Source organism: Amblyraja radiata, chromosome 17 (assembly GCF_010909765.2).
Source record: "Amblyraja radiata isolate CabotCenter1 chromosome 17, sAmbRad1.1.pri, whole genome shotgun sequence".
NCBI lineage: Eukaryota > Metazoa > Chordata > Chondrichthyes > Rajiformes > Rajidae > Amblyraja > Amblyraja radiata.
In genome coordinates this window covers 40,944,343-40,968,904 of record NC_045972.1, presented here as the reverse complement: position 1 = coordinate 40,968,904, position 24,562 = coordinate 40,944,343, and the positions used below count along the sequence as shown (strand labels likewise).

At 43.9% G+C, this 24,562-nt stretch overlaps 1 protein-coding gene across 2 annotated transcripts in view; it reads left to right on the top strand.

The window, feature by feature from the left end:
• The first annotated feature begins 13,214 nt into the window (after positions 1-13,214).
• The window catches only part of nfatc3 (nuclear factor of activated T cells 3), a 112,852-nt gene continuing 101,504 nt past the window's right edge, over positions 13,215-24,562 (top strand). Inside the window, exon 1 of one of the 2 annotated variants that reach the window (XM_033036302.1) lies at positions 13,215-13,570. In XM_033036302.1, the coding sequence (XP_032892193.1) occupies positions 13,483-13,570 (88 nt within the window). In that variant the 5' untranslated portion in view covers positions 13,215-13,482. Of the gene's footprint in view, positions 13,571-14,114; positions 14,981-24,562 lie in introns of those variants that run through there. The other variant, XM_033036303.1, reaches the window with a different exon arrangement.

The window sequence follows — 24,562 nt, the reverse complement described above, 5'->3', positions numbered from 1 at the left end:
AGTGGCGGGGTTCACCGAGCAGACTGTCCAGCTTACACAAAATTGCTGGGGAAACTCAGCGGGTGCAGCAGCATCTATGGAGCGAAGGAAATAGGCGACGTTTCGGCCCGAAACGTCGCCTATTTCCTTCGCTCCATAGATGCTGCTGCACCCGCTGAGTTTCCCCAGCAATTTTGTGTACCTTCGATATTCCAGCATTGCAGTTCCCTTTTGAACAGACTGTCCAGCTTGTCTGGCGAAATGCCTCATCGTCACATAACTCACCAACAAGCACCAAGCTGGCGGTGAAGGGAGCCCTCCCATTCAGATCCTCCCTACACCGTTAGAATCTCACGACCAGCGCACGGTTCCCTCGGGACGGCTGCTGCGGAGAGGAGACGGTTGCCCACCTCTTCGCAGAGTGTGGATTTGCAAAGGGAGTCTGGAGAGTTCCTGTCACGGTTTATCCCAAACAGTCTGGAACAGAAGACTCCCTGATTTACGGACTGTTCCCAGTGACGCATGCAGAGACGAATGTCGAGTGCTGCTGGAAGGTCATCAACTCGGTGAAATACGCTCTTTACTCTGCCCGAGCATTGTTGACCTCCCAGCAGCGTGAGATGTCCGTTGGGGAATGTTGCTGACTGGCCCATTCCTAATTGCTGGAGTACGTGCAGGGCTCCGTGGGGGAGGACCACAGTCTAGGGTCCTTCCTCTGCTGGACATTTGGGGGCAGGGTCTGGTGGAGACAGCCCTCAAACAAGGGAAGGGATGTCACCCCAGGGGGCCACATGGGTGACAAGGGTGTCGGGTAACATTTGTAAACACTACACTACAACACAATGCATGTATGTCTAGCCTCTGAGAATGTCGTGAGGATTTTTGCCCCTACCTGCTTTGTCAATTTTCTTACTCTGAATACTTTATTTTGAATTTTAAAAAAAAGGTCTGACAAACATCCGGAAATGTGGAATACCATGCACGTAAAGACATAGTCATAGAGTCATTCAGTGTGGAAACAGGCCCTTCAGCCCAACTTGCTAACACCAACCAACATGTCCCATCTACACTAGTCCCACCTGCCTGCATTTGGCCCATATCCCTCTACACCTGTCCTATCCATGTACCTGTCTAATTGTTTCTTAACTTCTGAAGCAAACATACTGTGGGACCAACGTTCTCCGTGAAGAAGGACATGTAGCCTTTAACCTGAAGATATCTTCACTAGAGGTCCACGCCAATTTGGTACCTTCCAAAGCGCAGGTCTGCAATGTTCAGTTGTAGTGAACGTCAAGCACACCTCTAGCAGACTGTGGATGTCTTTCACCCTATTTGGGGCGGCACGGTGGCGCAGCGGTCGAGTTGCTGTCTTACAGCGGCAGAGACCCAGGTTCAATCCCGACTACGGGTGCTGTCTTTACGGAGCTTGTACGTTCTCCCCGTGACCTACGTGGGTTTTCTCCGAGATCTTCGGTTTCCTCCCACAGTCCAAAGACGTATAGGTTTGTTGGTTAATTGGTTTGGTATAAATGTAAATTGTGCCTTGGGTTAGTGTGCGTTGGTCGGCGCGGACTCGTTGGCCAAAGGGCCTGTTTCCTAGCGGTATATCTTAACTAAATTAAACTAAACTAGGCATCATGTTCAGCACAAACATTGTGGGCCAAAGGGCCTATTCCTTGTGCTGTACTATGTTCTGTGGAAGTGGGAGTCTCAGTAACACCATTTGCTGCCCTCGAGATGTCTACGTTGGAGTTTGTATCATCACCCTTTTAAAATGTGTGTTTGCCCAGAAGCTCTGCAAGAGACAATGATCTTTTGTTAAGCTCCATCCCAATACGACAGTGCAACATGGGTCTCTGTGTTCTTTCGTCATTTTCCGAGGGATTCTGGCTGTTTACCAGATGCTTGAGGTGATGCTAACGTAACTCCACTTTACAAGAAAGACGAAAGAAACAACCCTGGAAACTATTGACCAATTTCATTGACATCAATTCCATGTAAGATTTTGGAACGTATCCTGCATCATCATCAGGACCAGCCTCAGGAGGTGCGGGGCCCAATTGGGAACAATTTTGGTGAGCCCCAGGTTCTCAGCCAAGGTCTGTCAGCCCTGTTATTTAGTATATATTATGAAATTGTACACTAAGGTGCTATGGATTATACACTATGTGAATCTCTCCTGCTCCTGTCAGTACCTCCACTGGCTTCCAAACCTTTACCGTAGCAGCTAACTACCATTAAACTGCATTATGTGATTGGACACAATGCCCTTGGAGACAGCGGCTGATTGGACGGGTGGAGACCGATTAGCTCTGAGGTCTAACAGAATCAAGGGATATGGGGAGAAAGCAGGAACGGGGTACTGATTTTAGATGATCAGCCATGATCATATTGAATGGCAGTGCCCGCTCGATGGGCCGAATGGCCTACTCCTGCACCTATTTTCTATGTTTCTGTTTCTATGACTAATAGAAATGCATGCTCCATTCCTGAAGGTATCTCGTGCGGGATTTGAAATCCCCGTCAAGTCATAACGTGCCAATAAAGATGCTCTGTTTTCTTTCCATAGATTATCTGCTCTAGTTTAGTTTAGTTTAGTGATACAGCACGGAAACAGGCCCTTCGGCCCACCGAGTCATCACCGACCAGCAATCCCCGCACACAAACATTATCCCACACACACTAGTGACAATTTACATTTGTACCAAGTCACTTAACCTACAACCTTTACGTCTTTGGAGAGTGGGAGGAAACCGAAGATCTCGGAGAAAACCAATGCAGGTCATGGGGAGAACGTATAAACTCTGTACAGACCTCCGTACAGTCCCGTGAATTTTATCCAAAGGAACACGGCGTCATTAATACTTGGTCAAAACACAATTACATTTACAGAGGAATGTGGATCGATGCATTGATGACACATTGTATAAATGTGAGGTTATCCATTTTGGTGGCAAAAACAGGAAAGCAGACTATTATCTAAATGGTGGCCGACTAGGAAAAGGGGAGATGCAGCGAGACCTGGGTGTCATGGTACACCAGTCATTGAAAGTGGGAATGCAGGTGCAGCAGGCAGTGAAGAAAGCGAATGGTATGTTAGCTTTCATAGCAAAAGGATTTGAGTATAGGAGCAGGGAGGTTCTACTGCAGTTGTACAGGGTCTTGGTGAGACCACACCTGGAGTATTGCGTACAGTTTTTGTCTCCAAATCTGAGGAAGGACATTATTGCCATAGAGGGAGTGCAGAGAAGGTTCACCAGACTGATTCCTGGGATGTCAGGACTGTCTTATGAAGAAAGACTGGATAGACTTGGTTTATACTCTCTAGAATTTAGGAGATTGAGAGGGGATCTTATAGAAACTTACAAAATTCTTAAGGGGTTGGACAGGCTAGGTGCAGGAAGATTGCTCCCGATGTTGGGGAAGTCCAGGACAAGGGGTCACAGCTTAAGGATAAGTGGGAAATCCTTTAAAACCGAGATGAGAAGAACTTTTTTCACACAGAGAGTGGTGAATCTCTGGAACTCCCTGCCACAGAGGGTAGTCGAGGCCAGTTCATTGGCTATATTTAAGAGGGCGTTAGATGTGGCCCTTGTGGCTAAGGGGATCAGAGGGTATGGAGAAAAGGCAGGTACGGGATACTGAGTTGGATGATCAGCCATGATCATATTGAATGGCGGTGCAGGCTCGAAGGGCCGAATGGCCTACTCCTGCACCTAATTTCTATGTTTCTATGTTTCTATGTTTACTTGTTAACTACTGGCGCGGGGCCCAATTGGGAGCAATCAGTCCAATCGACTTAAGGCCGGCCCTGATCAGCATATCATGAATCATTTTGACCAATATCACATCTTAGTCGACGTGCAACACGGTTTCCGCAAGGGACGTTCCTGTGACACTCAATTATCAGCTCTTGTTGTCGACCTTGCAAAGATTTTGGATAATAAAGACCAGGCGGACCTGATTATCATGGACTTCAGTAAGGCGTTCGATTCTGTGCCCCACCGACGTCTTTTCAAGTGGATTGAGTATTTCCTTACAAACCGCCACCAACAAGTTGTGCTGGAGGGTGTTACTTCCAACAGAGCTAAAGTTTCATCTGGGGTTCCCCAGGTTACAGTCCTGGGACCCCTACTATTTTTGGCATATATCAATGATCTGCCTTCGAAGGTCCACTCAAAGGTTAGACTCTTTGCGGATGATTGTATTATCTATAAAAGAATACAATCCATGGAGGACTCGGAGAGACTCAAACAAGACCTTGATGCTTTAATCAAATGGGAAAGTGATTGGCAGATGTCTTTCAATTCTTCTGAGTGCTTCAGTATGAGAGTCACCCATAGAAGGAACCCGGTTAGTGTAAATTGTAATGTAAATTGTGCCTTGGGTTAGTGTGCGTTGGTCGGCGCGGACTCGTTGGCCAAAGGGCCTGTTTCCTCGCGGTATCTCTAAACTAAATTAAACTAAACTAGGCATCATGTTCAGCACAAACATTGTGGGCCAAAGGGCCTATTCCTTGTGCTGTACTATGTTCTGTAGAAGTGGGAGTCTCAGTAACACCATTTGCTGCCCTCGAGATGTCTAAGTTGGAGTTGGTATCATCACCCTTTTAAAATGCATGTTTGCCCAGAAGCTCTGCAAGAGAGACAATGATCTTTTGTTAAGCTCCATCCCAATACGACAGTGCAACATGGGTCTTTGTGTTCTTTCGTCATTTTCCAAGGGATTCTGGCTGTTTACCAGATGCTTGAGGTGATGCTAACGTAACTCCACTTTACAAGAAAGACGATAGAAACAACCCTGGAAACCATAGGCCAGTTTCATTGACATTAATTCCATGTAAGATTTTGGAACATATCCTACATCATCATCAGGGCCAGCCTCAGGAGGTGCGGGGCCCAATTGGGAACAATTTTGGTGAGCCCCAGGTTCCCAGCCAAGGTTTGTCAGCCCTGTTATTTAGTATATATTATGAAATTGTACACTAAGGTGCTATGGATTATACACTGTGTGAATCTCTCCTGCTCCCGTCAGTACCTCCACTGGCTTCCAACCTTTACCGTAGCTGCTAATTACCATTAAACTGCATTATGCGATTGGACACAATGCCCTTGGAGACAGCGGCTGATTGGACGGGTGGAGACCGATTAGCTCTGAGGTTCAAGTTCAAGTGAGTTTATTGTCATGTGTCCCTGTATAGGACAATGAAATTCTTGCTTTGCTTAAGCACACAGAAAATAGTAGGCATTTACTACAAAACAGATAAATGTGTCCATATACCATGATATAAATATATACACACATGAATAAATAAAATGGTAGTGCAAATAACTGAAAGTGGTTGCTAATAATCAGAGTTTTGTCCGAGCCAGGTTTAATAGCCTGATGGCTGAGGGGAAGTAGCTATTCCTGAACCTGGTTGTTGCAGTCTTCAGGCTCCTGTACCTTCTACCTGAAGGTAGCAGGGAGATGAGTGTGTGGCCAGGATGGTGTGGGTCTTTGATGATACTGCCAGCCTTTTTGAGGCAGCGACTGCGATAAATCCCCTCGATGGAAGGAAGGTCAGAGCCGATGATGGACTGGGCAGTGTTTACTACTTTTTGTAGTCTTTTCCTCTCCAGGGCGCTCAAATTGCCGAACCAAGCCACGATGCAACCGGTCAGCATGCTCTCGACTGTGCACCTGTAGAAGTTAGAGAGAGTCTTCCTTGACAATCCTACTCTCCGTAATCTTCTCAGGAAGTAGAGGCGCTGATGAGCTTTTTTGATAATTGCGTTAGTGTTCTCGGACCAGGAAAGATCTTCAGAGATGTGCACGCCCAGGAATTTGAAGTTCTTGACCCTTTCAACCATCGACCCGTTGATATAAATGGGGCTGTGGGTCCCCCTCCTACTCCTTCCAAAGTCCACAATCAGTTCCTTGGTTTTGCTGGTGTTGAGGGCCAGGTTATTGCGCTGGCACCATATGGACAGTTGCTCGATCTCTCTTCTGTACTCTGACTCATCCCCATCAGTGATACGCCCCACAATAGTGGTGTCGTCAGCGAACTTGATGATGGAGTTCGCACTGTGGTTCGCTACGCAGTCATGGGTATAGAGTGAGTACAGCAGGGGGCTGAGCACGCAGCCTTGAGGTGCTCCTGTGCTGATTGTTATTGAGGCTGACACATTTCCACCAATACGAACAGACTGTGGTCTGTGGACGAGGAAGTCGAGGATCCAGTTGCAGAGGGATGCGCAGAGACCCAGTTCTGCGAGTTTGGTAACCAGTTTGGAGGGGATGATTGTGTTAAATGCCGAGCTGTAATCAATGAATAACAGCCTGACATATGAGTTTTTGTTGTCCAAGTGGTCCAAGTGGTCCAGTGCGGAGTGGAGGGCCAGCGAGAACGCATCCACCGTTGATCTGTTGTGGCGGTATGCGAACTGCAGTGGGTCCAGGTTTTTGTCGATGTAGGAGTTGATTTGCTCCATGATCAACCTCTCAAAGCATTTCATCACCACCGGCGTTAGTGCCACTGGTCGGTAGTCATTGAGGCATGTCACCTTACTCTAATTGATGCCCCTTTAAAGCAGGTGGGGACCTCAGACCTCAGAAGTGAGAGGTTGAAAATGTCCGTAAAAACTCCCGCCAGTTGGTCCGCGCAGGTTTTTAGAACACGGCCGGGTATACCATCAGGTCCAGGTGCTTTTCGGGGGTTCACCCCTCTGAAGGATTTCCTGACATCGGCCTCTGTGACTGAGACTGAAATGCCATCGCAGCGAATGGGGGATCGGGAAGGCACATCAGTATTCTCCCTGTCAAAGCGTGCGTAAAACGCATTGAGCTCATCAGGGAGTGATGTTACACCAGCATTCGAGCTGCCTCCTGGTTTTGCCTTGTAGGAGGTGATTGCATTCAGACCCTGCCACAGCTGCCGAACATCTGTCTCGTCCTCCAGTTTGGAGCAGAAGTCCCTTTTGGCCTTTTTGATGGCCTTACCAAGGTCGTATCTGGTCTTCATGTAGGCCACTGTATCATTGGAGGTGAATGCCCTGTGTCTGGACTTCAGGAGAGTGCGGATCTCAAAGTTCATCCAAGGTTTCTGATTGGGAAAAACTCGGAAGGTTTTTGTAGGGATGCAGTCCTCCACACATTTCTTTATGAAGTCTGTAACGACTGTGGCATATTCGTTCAAGTCCGTTGCCGAGTCCTTGAACATTGCCCAGTCTACAGACTCCAAACAGTCCTGGAGTTGTTCTTCTGCCCCCCCCCCCTGACCAGCTCTGTGCTGTCCTAACTTCTGGGGGTGCGCTCTTTAATTGCTGCTTGTAGGCAGGAAGAAGCAGCACCGCGGTATGGTCGGACTTACCGAAGTGAGGGCGAGGGATAGAACGATAGGCATTCTTGATGGTGGTGTAGCAGTGGTCGAGGGTGTTAGGTCCTCTGGTGCAGCAGGAGACATGTTGGTGGAAGTTGGGGAGTGATTTCTTGAGGTTCGCCTTATTGAAGTCCCCAGCAATGGTGGTAAATGCCTCGGGGTAAGACGTCTGGTGTTTGTTGACCACGGCCTGCAGCTCCTCCAGTGCCAGACGGACGTCTGCCTGGGGTGGGATGTAGACCGCGGTCAGGATAACGGAGGTGAATTCTCTCGGGAGGTAGAAGGGACGGCACTTCACCGCCAGATGTTCGAGGTGTGGTCTAACGGAATCAAGGGATATGGGGAGAAAGCAGGAACGGGGATACTGATTTTAGATGATCAGCCATGATCATATTGAATGGCAGTGCTGGCTCGATGGGCCGAATGGCCTACTCCTGCACCTATTGTCTATGTTTCTATGTCATAACGTGCCAATAAAGATGCTCTAAGGTACACACAATTGCTGGAGAAACTCAGCGGGTGCAGCAGCATCTATGGAGCGAAGGAAATAGGCGACGTTTCGGGCCGAAATATGCCTACTAATAAAGATGCTCTGCTTTCTTTCCATAGATTATCTGCTCTAGTTTAGTTTAGTCTAGTGATACAGCACGGAAACAGGCCCTTCGGCCCACCGAGTCATCACCGACCAGCGATCCCCGCACACAAACACTATCCCACACACACTAGTGACAATTTACATTTGTACCAAGCCACTTAACCTACAACCTGTACGTCTTTGGAGAGTGGGAGGAAACCGAAGATCTCGGAGAAAACCAATGCAGGTCACGGGGAGAACGTATAAACTCCGTACAGACAGCACTGGTCATCAGGAAAGAACCCGGGTCTCTGGCGCTGTGAGGCAGCGACTCTACCACTGCGCCACCGTGCCGCGAAGGTTTCTCGTGCGAGATTTGAAATCCCCATCGAGTCATAATGAACCAATAAAGATGCTCTGCTTTCTTTCCATGGATTATCTGTTTAGTTTAGTTGAGAGATACAGCGCGGAAACAGGCCCTTCGGCCCACTGAGTCCGTACCGACCCCTGCACACTAACACTATCCTGCACACAGTTCTTCAGACTGAGAGTCAGGGGAGAGGGAAATTAGAGGTATGAAAAGATACAGAACAAACCCCAGAATAGAATGATCTGTTGTGTACCTTTTCTCACCTCTAGTTTTCCTAATATTATGGAAACCTTTGAACCATTGAAACGAAGATAGACACAAAATACTGAACTCGGCGGAACAGGCAGCATCTCTGGATACAAGGAATGGGTGATGCTTTGGGTTGAGACCCTTCTTCAGACCCTTCAACCATTGAACCAGCTCATTGGAGGTCTGTGAAACAGTGCAGGTCAATGCACCTTCTAGTTTTTTCCAGCACATTGGGGAAGTGAGTTATGCTTTACTCTAAAACCTTGGCAACAAAAGTCAATGACCCTCCTCCTCCCCACAGAAAGGAACCGTCGATGCAGCCGTCACCGCAAAACGTCAATGATTCCGGAAATGCCGAGGCGACAGGGTGAGAGAGAGGGAGTGAGAGAGCGAGAGAGAAGTGAGATGGGGAGCGGGGGAGAGAGAGAGGGAGGGAGAGAGAGAGCGAAAGACAGATAGACACAACGTGGGTCGGTAGGTGAATGACTAACCTGCACATCAAGAAGAAGTTCGCTGTCCCGAGCCCTCAATCATGATGGTGAGTTTTAAGAAATTTTCAACGTGTCATCAATGCATCGATCTGCATTCCTCAGTAAATGTAATTGTGTTTTGACCAAGTATTAATGACGTTGCTTTCCTTTGAATAAAATTCATGGGAGTCCTGTGAATTTTATCCAAAGGAACGCGGCGTCATTAATACTTGGTCAAAACACAATTACATTTACTAAGGAATGTGAATCGATGCATTGATGACACATTGTATAACTACTTGTTAACTACTGGCTGTTAACAAGTGCTAACAGTAGTAGTTAACAAATCGTTTTTGTCTGATGGTCGGTGCAGTAGTTTTTATCCATGTTCGTTTAAAAAGGAAATGCGTATTTAACAACACAAATTCGTATTTACATACGAAATATGGAAAATTAGCGTGGGGCCCCCCTTAGGCGCAGGGCCCAATTGGGAGCAATCAGTCCAATCGGCTTAAGGCCGGCCCTGATCATCATATCATGAATCATTTTGACCAATATCACATCTTAGTCGACGCGCAACACGGTTTCCGCAAGGGACGTTCCTGTGACACTCAATTATCTGCTCTTGTTGTCGACCTTGCAAAGATTTTGGATAATAAAGGCCAGGCGGACCTGATTACCATGGACTTCAGTAAGGCGTTCGATTCTGTGCCCCACCGACGTCTTTTATGAAACTTCGCCACATAGGAATTAGAAACAACGCAGTGAAGTGGATTGAGTATTTCCTGGAGGGTGTTTCTTCCAACAGAGCTAAAGTTTCATCTGGGGTTCCCCAGGGTACAGTCCTGGGACCCCTACTATTTTTGGCATATATCAATGATCTGCCTTCAAAGGTCCACTCAAAGGTTAGACTCTTTGCGGATGATTGTATTATCTATATAAAGAATACAATCCATGGAGGACTTGGAGAGACTCCAACAAGACCTTGATGCTTTAGTCAAATGGTAAAGAGATTGGCAGATGTCTTTCAATTCTTCTGAGTGCTTCAGTATGAGAGTCACCCATAGAAGGAACCCAGTTACAATGAAGTACAAGATGGGGCAATCCACCCAGGAAGATGTGAAACATCATCCCTACCTGAGAGTGGAACTTAGCAGTGATTTGAAATGGTCTACTCACACTAACCAAGGCTAACAGAATGCTGGGATTGTTGAAGATGAATAGTTATTATTGCCACAACAGAATCAAGTCTATAGCCTACAAGACTCTGAAAAGACCCAAACTTGAGTATTGCTCCGTGTGTCTGGGATCCACAACATAAAACAGGTGGGGACAAGTTAGAAAGAATTGAAAATAGAGCTGCAAGGTTTACCGTTGGTGATTACAGCACGGAGTCCAGTATCACTAAAATCCTTGCTGATCTAGAGTGGGAAACTCTTCAAGACCGTAAGACCAAATTACTCCTGATGACCATCTATTAAGAAACTTACGGGTTTATTCCAAGCAACATAAGAATCATCTTCAATATACAAATTCATACAGACAACCAAAGACCAGGCAATCGGGGGTTTTCAAATACAACATCATCCAAATAAATAAGGACAGTTATAGGTTTTCACTGTACCCAAAGACAATTCGCGTAGGGAATCATCTCCACCATGACATTCGCACTGCACCCGACGTCAAGACCTTCAAGACCGTTGGAAACAATCGATATTAAGATGCTGACTTCTAAGGCCCACTTTAATATTTAATTGCGACTTTGCACATGACCCTCCTAACGTATGCAACAACCAATGATGGTGATTATACGTCAAGATACAGATACAAACTTGTTACGCATGAATTGCTGCCGGAAGATGATCATTTGTTTAGTTTTTAGTTTAAAGATGCAGCACAGAAACAGGCCCTTCGGCCCACCGAGTCCACACCGACCAGCGATCACCACACACTCACAGTATCCAACACACACTAGGGACAATTTACAATTACACTAAGCCAATTAACCTGCAAACCTGGACATCTTTGGAATGTGGGGGGGAAACCAAAGATCTCCGAGAAAAACACGCAGGTCACTGGGAGACGGTAAAACTCCATACAGACAGCACCCGTAGACCGGATCGAACCCATATCACTGGTGCTGTAAGGCAGCAACTCTACCGCCGTGCCACCGTGCCCCCCCCCCCCCCCTCCCCTCCCCAAATAGGGTGAATGACATCTCCCAGTCTGCTAGTGGTGTGCTTGGCGTTCACTGCAACTAAACGTTGCAGACCTGCCCATTGGAAGGTACATGACTGTGTGTTGAGGATTAAAAATCAAAATATACTTTATTCAGATTAAATCATATATACAAAACACGAGCAGTGCAAAAATTCTTCTGACATTCTTGAAGGCTGTGCATACATTCATTAGCATCGTATCATAGTGTTCCCAAAAATGTCATTATGCTCGCCACCATTGCCATTCATGTGCACCCCTGGGGTGATATCCGTTCCCTCATCTGAGGGGCGTCTCCACCACACCCTGCTCCCCAATGTGCAGTAGCAGAAGGACCCTAGACGGTGGTCCTCCAAGTCCCAGAACCATGGCGTTGGCTGCACCAAGCTACAGTCTGAGTGCTTTTACTAAGAAGCCGATCAGGAATTCCAATTCTAAGGTTTCTCTGTATTGACATCTTTAAGATGCTCATTAAAACCACTCTGATAAAGCCTTTGGTGACTATCTTTATTTGTCTTAAAGACAGGATATCCTTATCTGTTCGGTATCAAATTTGGTTGATAATGCCCTGAGGAAACACCTTGGAACGTTTTACGGTGTTCACGCAAAATGTTGATGTTGACGTGCGATGCAACATCAAAGCCAAACGTTGATAAATATTTCTTGTCTGTTGATAAACGTATTTGTGTTAACTCGTTATACAAAAGCAAGATTCTGCAGATAGTGGGAAACAAACAGTTGGTTTGAAACAGGCTGGGAATTAATTACTTCACTTTCCTTCCTGGCTCCTGCGTTGCTCGAGTTGTTTATGATCGCCTCCGGTAAGGGAGCCCACCTTTCAGATCTCTTATCACTCCATCCTCCACTCCATTCCAATTAAAAGAGGCTGGGAATACTCAACAGTGACAGCACCCTGTCACATTTCACCCATTTGCAAGTTCTGCAGTGACAGCGTGAAGACAACTTTCGAGACGCAAGGAACTGCAGGTGTTGGACTCTTGAGCAAAACACAGTGTTGGAGGCACTCCTGCCGGGCAGCATCTGTGGAGGGAAATGGACAGGGTCGGGTCCCTTCTGTAGACTGACTGTCCCGAAACGTCGTCTGTCCATTTCCCTCTACAAATGCTGCTAACGCACTGAGTTCCTACAGCACTTTTATATTTTGCTCAAGAAAGCTTTGAGACTCTTTTCCAACTGCATTTCATACAGGCACGCAAAAATAGACTACAAATGCCACCCTGAAGAAGAGTCCTGACCCGAAACGTTAGCCTAGCCATTCCGTCCAGAGATGCTGCACTTTGTGTCCCAGCATCTGCAGTTGGGACTTTGTAGACAAGTTTACAAACAGGTGGCACAAAAGCTGGAGTAACTCAGCGGGACAGGCAGCATTTCTGGAGAGAGGGGTTTGAGGACCCTTCCTCAAACTGAGAGTTGGAGGGAGAGGTTTAAACCAGCACCTGGTTCCTGGTTATTACAAAAGCGGGGGGGCTATTCCTGCACCTATTTTTCTATGTTTCTATGAATGAAAGAGTTCATCATCGTTACTTTTTTTTTTTGCATATGTTTCATTGTTCATTATTCTTCATCTCTCCACCTATATCTCTGGTAAATGTGGAGAGATGCACCCATTCCTTCTCTCCACAGATACTGCCCTGTTCCCCCCCCCCCCTTCCTCCGCTGAGTTACTCCAGCTTTTTTTTTTGTGTCTACCTTCGATTTAAAGCAGCATCTGCAGTTCTTTCCTACACTTTATTGGCGAGAAAGTGGGGGTGGGCGTGGGCGCGAAAGACTGCAAGTACCGTGGTGCGTTGCGACGGGCGCGCACGCGCGGATGAGAGAGAGAGAGGTCCCATTGGGGTGCGCTATGTCTGGTGCGTCGGCGGGTGCGCGCACGTACGTGTGCGTCAACAGCAGCAGCAACAGCAGCCGCCACCAACGGCGACGGGGGGGGGGGGGGGGCGCGTGTACGCGCGCGCACGAGGACGAGCGGTGGCGGGAGAGAGAGCGAGCGAGCGAGCGAGAGATGAGGGCGGGCAAAGTTTGAGCGGCGAGCACGGGGTTAATAAACCGCTCGGCAAACGGGACGGCGGTGCTGGCGGAGCGTGAGTGGAGAAAAGGACCGCGGCAAAAGTTGGCGCAGAGAGCGAGAGAGAGCGAAAACAAGAAGAGAGAGAGAGAGAGAGAGAGAGGAAGAAAAAGAGTTCGGGGGCTCCCATTGTTATGAACTTATTAAGCAAGTAGGCGAACGGGAAACTGATAACCGATGACTACTGTAAACAGTGGCAATGACGAGTTTGACTTTAGACTGATATTTGGTGAAGACAGTCCGCAGCCCGGACTAGGCCCTGCAGGTTTGTACCCGAGTGGGGGCGCTTCCAGATTGATGGGGTTAACGCGTTGCGACAACTAAAAAGTTCCCGTCGTTTTTTGTTGTTTTTGCATAGGCTAATTATCAAAAAATATGTGTGTGTTGAGATTTTTGTTGCTCATGGCGTGTGTTGTATATCTCTCCGCAGTGTGGATATCAGCAGTATGGGGAGGCGAGGGGGAAGGTTCAGCAACCACTCTATTCTGTTCGACTTCTCTTTACACATTCAGCAACATTTCCATTCTGTTACCTTTCCTCCTTTAAAGGTTCAGAAACGACAGCATTCTGCGTTCAGCAAACACTCCATTCTGTCCTACTTTCCTTTCTTTAAAGGTTCAGCAACTTTCCATTATGTTATCTTTAAAGGTTTAGCAACTACTCCATTATGTTCTACTTTTCTTTAAAGGTTCTGTAATCGCTCCATTCTCATACCTTTTTTTCTCCCCCCCCCCCCTGCTCAACGCGCGGAATATACGCGTAATTCATGGAGACAAATTGTATTGTTTACACACACAACTGGGCGCTGCTTTTGTTTTGCTCTACTGGTGAAAAAGTGTTCTGTACACAGTCGCTGTTTCTAGAGGTCATTTAGTTTTTCTTTGGACGTTTAACTTTTTTTGTACTCGGAGGGACAAAATCTATGATGCATTTGTTTTGGGATATTTCAATTACCGAGTTTAACTGAACTCCACATTCGCCTTTATTTAACTTCACCCCCCGCCCCCCCCCCCCCGCTCCTCTCCTCTCCTTGAATTTGTTTTTTAGAAACTGGTTTGGCAAAGTGCTTTTTTTTTTCTGTGCCTGTGTATTTATCGTTGGTGGCCTCATCAGACTGCACGCTGAACAACGTAAATAAGGGAAGGAGTCTCTGCGAGCCCATATGGGACGTGGGAATATACGAAAGTAGACTTGGAAGTTAGCCCAACATTCAAGTCATCAAATTTGCCGAGACACGCCATGTGCAGTTCAGATGACAGTGGAATTTAAGACGAGGGAAGTGATCAGAAAGGTAGATCCACTTCCAGCAGCGCATGGGATAGTACAGTTCTGCTGCTGGAGGTGATTGCTAATAAAATTGATGCCAATTTGCCACCGATTTGTCATATCGTAATATACTCGACCCTGCTCTTTCAAGCGGCCTCCGGACCTAATAGGGACATCGACAGTAAAAGACTCGGGAAAAAAAAGAAAGTGGAGTACCAGCTCCTTTAGTGCCCGTGATTGGACGACTGTAATTTCATCAGGCTTCTGGTTAATTATAATTAAATATCAGACTGACTTTGCCGTGAAAGGACTATCAACGTCTCTAAAGTTTGGAGGAGTCTTTCTTTTAGACTTCTAGCTTATTTTGCACAGTGCTGGGGCTACAAAATGCTTTGTGCCACATCAGCAGGTGAGCAGCAGTTTCTGAATTAGCTCTCATGGTTTCTTGATAATTAGAGGTGGATCAGTTGTTAACATTGTCTAATAATTAATTTCCTTTTCATGATTTTGGTGTAATTAAAATTGTAACTGCACGTTCTGTGTTGGTTGTCTCAGGACTTTTTAAACAAACTAATCATTCTTTTTCAGAACATTATATCTGTTTTTTTGTGATTTGTTTATAATGTCAGTCCTAGAAGGAACATTTCTATAATTTCCAAATTGACTGTTTTATGTACTGGTTACTATGTGTTTTGCTAAATAATGAGCAGGAGATTTGTTTCCATGGAGTAGAGATCAGATAGCTATGTGCGGTATTTCAGTAGGTTAAATTTAGTGTGATAGTAACTATAGAAGTGTAGTGACATGGCTGATTCTTAGTGATGTAGAATATAGTTACTGAACTGTAATCACATCAAATTCTGCTTTGTAATTCCAGGATTATCAATGGAATTTTACAATCGTCTTAGTTATTTCTTCCCAAGTCCAATGACTTTCTTTAAAATAATAGTCTATCTATTTTGATTTTGATTTAATTATTATTATGCTGTTAGACCAGGGGCTGAAAGCTGCTACTTTGTTCTCCATGTGTGGGACGGAACTGCAGATGCAGAGATAGACACAAAAAGCTGAAGTAACTCAGTAGGCCAGGCAGCATCTCTGGAGGAAAGGAGTAGGTGACATTTTGGGTCGAGACCTGAAACATCACCTATTTCTTTTCTCCAGAGATGCTGTCTGACCCGCTGAGTTACTCCAGCTTTTTATGTCTCACTTTGCAGTCCATATTGGCTCTGTGGAATGAAAGGGGAAAAAATAAAGCACTGTTTTTATTTCTGGCCTCACGCAACTTTATTTCAATGTATCTAATCTGAAGGTAATTAAAGCAATCATTTTCAATGAATTAGATGGAATACTGAAAAGGATAATTTTAATTGGTAATAACTCTGACAACATGTAAATGAAGCAGAAAATCATTGAAGATGCACATGTAATTCAGCTGGACTAGACAAAAAAGGAGATGAAATATTTTGTTTAAAAAAAATTAAGATTTGTCTGACTGCGCAATGGTTGCCTGCACCTGTAGATAAAAAGAATGGTTAAAAGATAGAGGATTTCTAAATTGATTTTGTTCATGGTTGAATTTGGGGGGGGGGGGGGAGCAGAAAAGTGTAGTAGAGCCAAAATCAATCCTGTTAGATTGATTTGAGTGGTGGAGCAAGCTACTGAGGCAACAGAGTGGTGCAGCAAATAGATCTGCTGTCCTGTAGCTCCAGTAAGCTAGACTTCTGGTGGAGTTGGCACTTCTTCCGAATGGGTTTCGTCATGATGCTCTGGTTTCTTTTCGCATCCTAAAGAAGTGCAGGTTGATGGGTTAATTTGCTACTATAAACGGCCCCCCAGTAAACTGCAGGTGAGCTGTAGAATCTGGGGTTGGTGGGTGGAGTCGCCAATGGAAATGTGAGGCAAAAGGGATTAATATTAACGTAAATGACTGCTCAGGGCAGACTGGCTTGAAGGGCCTGTATGTGACATTGACTCAAAGGGCCATTGTAGCTCACTTTGCATTTATTTTTTTAAGTTAGTGACAGGTGTCAGATTAAATTATGAGTAATGCAAAATTAGATTTCTTTTTGTACTTTGAATATGGGATGTAAAAAGTACTAAAATGTAAAAGTGATTTATTTATACCAAATCATTAGTATGCTTGTGTTTCTGCTCTTGTTGATCGTGCAAGATGGTTTATCTTAAGAATCGCATAATATTTAAAGTTTCAGCAGATATTGCTTTTGACTTTTGAAAACTAATTTCACTTTGATTTATTCAATTCAATTTGTGCAGGGTGTTTTGAACAATATTTATCGAATGGAACCATTTGATAATGTATTGTCATTCAGTTTAGATGATTATTGTTATATGCAATTAAAATAATATGAACTGTTCAAGAAGGAACTGCAGGTGCTGGAAAATCGAAGGTAGACAAAAGTGCTGGAGAAACTCAGTGGGTGTGGCAGCATCTATGGAGCAAAGGAAATAGGCAATGTTTTGGGCCGAAACCCTCTCCATAGATGCTGCCGCACCCGCTGAGTTTCTCCAGCACTTTTGTCTACCTAAAATAATATGAAGATAGCTTCATTTTGGCCTCACAGGGTTGTTGGATAATGAAATTCAGCTATTGTTTTCCCTGTTTATTTATGTAATATGTTTTCATTTTATCAATGAGTACAAGGTTTAGACATCAAAAAGTGGAAGTGTTTATCAGTAGGAATTTTGGGCCTAGTGTTGGTTTTTGTGTAGGTGGTAGCTAATTATAGCAGTGGTATTTTGAAGTAACACATCAATGTTGTGTTGACAGTTAGTAGCATTTAGAGTTGTTTGAGTATTTTCTGAGTGGATAAATCAACTATGGCTTCAGCTACATGTTGATTTTAGCTGATTTAAAAAAAATCTGATCCTGGGGTTCTTTTCAGTTTTTTTAAGTTTACCCATTGATTATTAATGTGATTATTTATTACAAAGTGTTATTTTTGTCACTGTAAGCATCTTATTTACTGGTGTGAATTATGCAGCTAATGTTTGAACTGTCATTTGCTTTAATACCAAATGATATCTCCAGCTGTGTTTACAAAACCTGTTGCCCTCAGTTCACTGAACTGTAGGGGAAAATTGTTAATTAATATGCAGTTCTTTGCAGAGCTAACTCTCAATATCTGTGAATGAATTTAGATGTTCTGGTAGTAAAATCGGAATCTTCTTGTACAAATGTAAATTAGTTCCCCTGTGGGTACAGTTTTAGAAAAGGAATGAAATTAGTTTTTATGTAAGAGTGGATATTTCGGTGTTGTGCTACCTGAAATGCCTCCTTGGCTATTTATCTCTAACTCTTAAGCACTTATCTGCAGATCAACTGTAAGATTTTATCCAACTAGAAAATATTGGCTTGCAAAATACCATGGATTAAATATTCCCAATTAAAATGAATAACTGGCAATATTATAACAAATGTAGCTCACAAGCAGTGTTTGTCTTCCCAAGGCTGCTTGGATGACAATAAAGTTTAGCAGTTTCTGCACAATAAGGTTATATGCTCCTCCCGATATTTATTTCATTTTCTTTCTCGTTGGCCTTTATTTAATGCAAGGTTGAGTAAGTGCGGCATAAGGCATTGGCTGAAATATATAGGCTTACAATAGCACATGGTGGCAACTTGATAGATACATTTTATTGGAAATTGGTATGGAGTTTGAGTTGTAGCTTGGGGTGCATATTAGCATGCATAACTTAAAATTAATGCCCATCATAGTTATTGACTCTTACATATTTCATCATTGTTTTTAGTATTAAACAATAGTTATTCATTTTTGGGTTCTATGGTTAGCTATATACAGTTAGAGAAAGACCAAGTGTTAGCCTGAAAAGCAGCCTGGCTCATTTTGAGCTGTATTATTTGACAATGTAAACTGAGTGTGACCATTCCTGCTCCATCAGGAGATTTATGGTTTTTAATTGGTGTTAATAGTGTTGAGTACATTTTATGTTTTTTATTGGCAAGCGGGATAGAAATCCAACCTATTTCTATGCTGAGGCATCGTATGCTGAAGAAAGCAAAGCTAATTTTGAAACTAGACTTCTAGCTTCTAAGGCAACTTGCTCGCTAGTAAGCCAGAATGAAATGGCCCCTGTATTTCCTTTTAGCATTGAAGTACAGTGGATACATGCAGTAGAACATATTACTATATATTGTTTAAAAAACAAAAAAAGGACTACATCCATCCTGAGTATCTAGTCTTTCACAATTCAGACTTAACACAAATATGCATTCAACAGTGAGTAGTGTACTTAAGAAGACTGAGTAAAGGCAGTAGGATGAAATGCAGTTTTTGTGAAATAAAAGCTGGAATCACAGGAGCACCAATGATTGCGACAGTGACTGTTCTAGGATGTCCACTGACCATACTTTAATATAGGAACATGTTTCAGCACATATTTGCTAAGCATGTACCACTATTTATTCCAAAGCTTTTGTAGTCCTTCTCAAAAACGGTTGAAATCATGGTGGACTGTTGCCAAGATCCCCAAAACAGTAATAAGGTAATGATGAAATAAGTTATTAACAGTAATGCTAGCTTCTGAACAGATATTAGCCAGGATATCCCAAAAGACTTTCCTGGCTATTTAAATAGTATCACATGTAATTGCATCCATCTGAGAGGTTAGATTGAGGTTTAATGATTGCACTTTGAACAGTGTACTCTCAATTTTGGTTTCCATGGATTAGCAATCAGCAGCTGTGTTGGGTATTTATGTAGAATTTTTGTATACAAGTTTGTCGAGTGGGACCCAAACCATTCAAGTGTTCCACTGAGGACGTACTTGATAACATTTGGATCTAGCTGATACAGAACCTGCACAAAGAGTTCAGCGATTCTTAGCGAGAAACTACCTTGGCCTTCCAGAAGATTTGGCTGTTGGTGTTTGGGGAAAAGGTAGAGAGAGCGCAAACGCAAGGGCGCTTTTCTTCATCTCCTTTGGCTCTTGTAGTCTACAGTACCACCCCACTAATATTTCAAGCACACATAGGTTTAAATACACATACCAGTGCAATCCACAAGCTAATGGAGATGACGTGTGCCATGAGTGTGCTTATTCTCTTACAGTTATCAATCAAAACTGAATCCAGCTGCATCATATTCCACAGATAGCCATGTGTAGACAACTCTGTATCAGGGTCACTATGTTTGGAAATTTTTAGATAATTATCCTACAAGCAGATTCTGAGCTCTATCTTGAATTTCCATTAATATTTAAACAAACCTGCCCAGTGTTTAATTAATATACATTTGCTTTAAAAGGACATACAACTACATGGTTAGGGCAGATTAATATACTGGACCAGATTGTTTAATCTGCTCCTTGGCTATTTTCTATTTTCTATGTTTAAGCCAAGGTGATGAGAAATGTCTTCATTTTGGGGCTAGTGAGCTGTGTTGGCTTAGTGATTCAAAGTAGATTTCTATATATTGAGGGAACCAAAGCATAGGCAGGAAATGTCTATCCCTGCAGGATTAGTCTATCCCTGCTCCTACCTGGGCCTGCACTTCATTCTCCAGCACCTAGACCGCCAGGGGACCTATGCGAGGATTTTGTTTGTTGATTTTAGCTGTGCATTCAACACCATTGCGCCAGAGCTACTGCACTACAATCTTTCAGAGTTGACTGTGCCTGAACCCCTCTGTTCGTGGATCACCAGCTTCCAGAAGGACAGGAAGCAGCATGTGAGGCTGGGAAAGCACATCTCGGACCCGCAAACCCTCAGCATAGGAGCACCACAAGGCTGCGTACTCTCCCCTCTCCTCAACTCTCTCTACACCAATGACTGCACCTCCACTGACTCCTCTGTCAAGCTTCTCAAGTTTGCGAACAACACAACTCTGATTGGACTGATCCAGGATGGGGAGGAATCTGCCTACAGACAGGAAGTGTCACAGCTGGCGTCCTGGTGCCATCGCAACAACCTGGAGCTCAATGCTCTTAAGACAATGGAATTGATTTTGGACTTTAGGAGAGCTCCCCCTCCCCTCACCATCAACAACACAACAGTCACATCTGCAGAGTCTTTTAAGTTCCTGGGAACCATCATCTCCAAGGACCTTAAGTGGGGGGCTACCATCGACTCCGCAGTCAAAAAGGCACAACGTAGGATGTACTTCCTGTGGCAGCTGAGGAAGCACAATCTACCACAGGTAATGATAGTCCAAATCTATACGGCCATCGCAGAGTCTGTCCTCACCTTCTCCATCATGGTCTGGTTTGGCTCAGCCACCAAGCATGACACCCGGAGGCTGCAGCTAATTGTCCAATCAGCTGAAAAGGATATTAGCTGCAACTTTCCCTCTATTGACAAGCTGTACACTGCAAGGGCCAGGAAGCGAGTGGGTAAGATCATCTCTGACCCCTCTCACCCTGGCCACGAACTCTTTGAATCTCTTCCCTCTGGAAGGCGACTGCGGACTGTCAAAGCTTTTTTCCACGAGTAACAGCTATACTCAATAACCAAAAATGTGTAGCCTCCTTTTGCTCTGGTATTTCATTTAATTCACATGCTTAGTCAATAATGTTTTATTATTAATGTTTAATGTTTTATGTATCATTCTTAACTGTCACTATGTCATGTTGTCACTTGTGGGCGGATTCCCAAGGCAAATTCTTTGTATGTGAATACTTGGTCAATAAACTTATTCTTATTTATGATTCTGACTGCACCATTCACTGCTATGTTACCCTTAATGTCCTCATGCTGCTGATGAAGTTTGGCAGCCACCATGTCTGGTGAATCCGTGCAGCATGGACAGCAGTAGTTCATGCTGAAGATCATTTCACCGTGTGCACTGTTGTCATAATTTCCTTCATTACGTAGATGGTTAACATGAAAACCTTTGTTCTCAGCTCTTTACATTTTTGGGGTGAGGATGTGAGCACAGTGCTACTTCATACCACAGGAAAATATAAACCAAGAAAGGTTTACACTGGAGGAAAGGGGCATTTCATAAAAATATTTAGACAGGTTCTGTCTTTATTATTCTTCCCCCGCCCCAATCCATATGGAGCCAGAAACTCCATTCCTTCCCAGGGACTCAGTCATTCAGTGGCATCGCTCCCTTCAATAGTTCAGCTGCACTGAAAAATGTTGGTAGTGCCTGTATTGCAGGGAGCAGAGGCCATCTGCCAGTTCTAAGGGTGGGTGCCTCTGAACTCCAGGAGAGCTCGGCAATGCAGCAACAATTTGGTTTGGTGCAAGTGATGGTTGGAGAATGGGAGGCATTTACTTCCGGACATGTACAATTCACTGAAGCACTTTAATTTCTTGAGAACGGTTTGCAAAAATAAACTAGCCTGCTATTTTTTTTTTCAGTAAAATTTATTTTACTTATAAATTCTTTTTAAAAATTGAATCTTTTATCTTTCACCTGAGCATTTTAAAAACACTTTGAATGCTATTGACATTATTAGGAGAATCTCAATTTGGAGAAATTGGTGAACATAACGTTGTGAGGGTTCAGAGTTAATAGATCACTGAGGTAATCTAGTTCAGTTCCATGACATTTGAAAATGGGCGTTGAAAATAACACGCTATTGAACCAGTTTGGTCTAATGAACAATTTTTAAAACTACCATGCGTTTGCCATAGATAGACTGGAGTAACTCAGTGGGACAGGCAGCATCTCTGAAGAGAAGGAATGGGTGACGTTTCGGGTCGAAACCCTTCTTCAGACTGGTATTCAGAATGGCATTTGCTATTGCAGGCCCGAGTGCTACTCTAGTCAGTTCCCACAATTATGTCATTAGCAGTCATTGTTTAATATACATTGTAAATTTATATTAAACACTGTGCCTTTTCACCAACCTGTTGTTTCTTGTTAGTGTTGCTGTTTATGCTGGTCCAGCTGTACAGGTTACCTGTGGCTCGTGCATTAGGGTTCTGCACCATGCAGTGACTAACTGGATATGATTTGTTTTTGAGGACTAAGGTGCATCGGATGGTATCAACTTGGATTTCAAATATAGATGGCACCTTTGATACCTGTAGTCTCTTATGTAAAAGTACAAAGATAAAGTGCATGAGAATAATGTAGTATATTTTAAAATATGGAAACTATTCTTCCTGTGTTCGTGTCTGTGTTCAAATTATCATTGGATGGGAGAGGTTTATAGTGTCCCTGCTTGCAACAATGTAAAAATCACAATCTGTTTAAAATCTCAATAAGCAGAGTTTCACTTTAAAACTGATCTGTGTACACACATTTTATATAATGCAAGTGTTTCAATTCCTAGTACGCTGCTTCACATTTGGACAGTACATTGGTAACTTTGTGCTAGGGATGGAATTCCATGACAGAGTACTGAGAGAATTAACACTAAAATGGATTATTACAGTGTTATTTATACTTTTATATGTTACTAGACCAACTGCAGACCCGTTGGGTCTGCTCACGCAACGCACCCATTCCCTACCCGTAGCCCCCAGAGGAGGCGTAGTCCTCCAACTCAAGCAGTTTCCAAACGTAAGATTCCAGAACTACCTTTTCCTACCTCGGCAGTGATCTTTAAAAAATAAAATAAAAATTAAAAAAATTCCAATTGCACTTGCCCTGAGTGTTACAATTGCAATTTGCCCTCCCCCCCTGATAGTCTATCCATTGTGACGTCATCAGTTGAAGCTGCCATTGTGACGTCATCAGTTGAAGCTGGTCGGTTTGAAATTGAAGGTATTTTGATTTAAAAAAAACTTTATTCGGTAATAAGTCGAGAAATAAAGCATAAAATGTTCAGTGAAAGTGGTCTCTGCCTCGAGGGGAAAATGTGAATCAGAATATGCAAAAATCTTGTGAAAGTTGCTATTTTTAATGCTTTGATCGCAAATAATGTGTCAAATGTCTTCATTCGGGCTGGTCTCAGCTAACTTAGCGATTGTGACGTCATCATTTGAAGCTGGTGCTTTTCATTTCAAAGTCTTTTCATGGCTTTAAACTTTAATCAGTAATAAGTCGAGAAATAAAGCATGAAATGTTCAGATAAGGTGATCCCGGCCTCAACGGGGTAAAATTTCAACCGGAATATGTAAAAATGTTATTCTTACTGCGTAGTTTTTTCACGAAGATGTAAAGACAACCACATATATACACAGACACACAGACACAGAAGATCAGAGTTGCCATGGCTCTCGTGCATGTGTCCGCCCTCTGAACTTAATTCAATGTGACATGGATGTCTGTGACGGCTGGTGTTGGGCCTGGAGGGCTAATGATGTTGGCTTGTCCCTGCTGGGATTCTTGCCTCAGGCTTGCGCCCTTGGGAAGCATGATGAATGTGGCCTTTACTGAGGACAGGCAGAAACTGCTCCATGTGTTGACTGACCACCTGAATGCTATGGTCTTGTAATCCCTTTGTGGATGTGATGGGAATTGTTGTCACCTCCATTAGCTCCACAACTCTTGCCAGTCCAGAGTTTTTTTTTAATGGTAACAAGCTCAGTGGCTAGTGACCACTAAAGTGAATGTGTTTTAATAAGATAGTTAATTCCATTACATTGTGCTTAATTATCCTGATCAAATCTATGGAACACGTCCCAATTTCCCCCATTGACTTTCAAATTAACATTGAGTTACAGTTTCAGCTCACCAATATTTACACAAAATGTTGGGTTTAATTGTATATAATTCAAGTGTACTGATTCAAATACAAATTCAAGTGTAATTCAAAAGTCTGAAGAAGGGTCTTGACCCAAAACGTCACCCATTCCTTCTCTCTAGAGATGCTGCCTGTCCCGCTGGGGTACACCAGCATTTTGTGGCTACCTTCAAGTGTACTGCCTTGCCTTGCAAATAATCCATTACCTCTTTGGATAACTGCTGTTTTTAACGCAGTTGTGAAGGCATTTTAAATGCAATTTCGAAGCCTCAAACCATCTTGATGTGGTGCTTGAGGTATAGATTTCACACATGTGAAGAAAAGCCTGGAGCTGACAAGAGACAGAACTAGGAATGGATTCCACAGA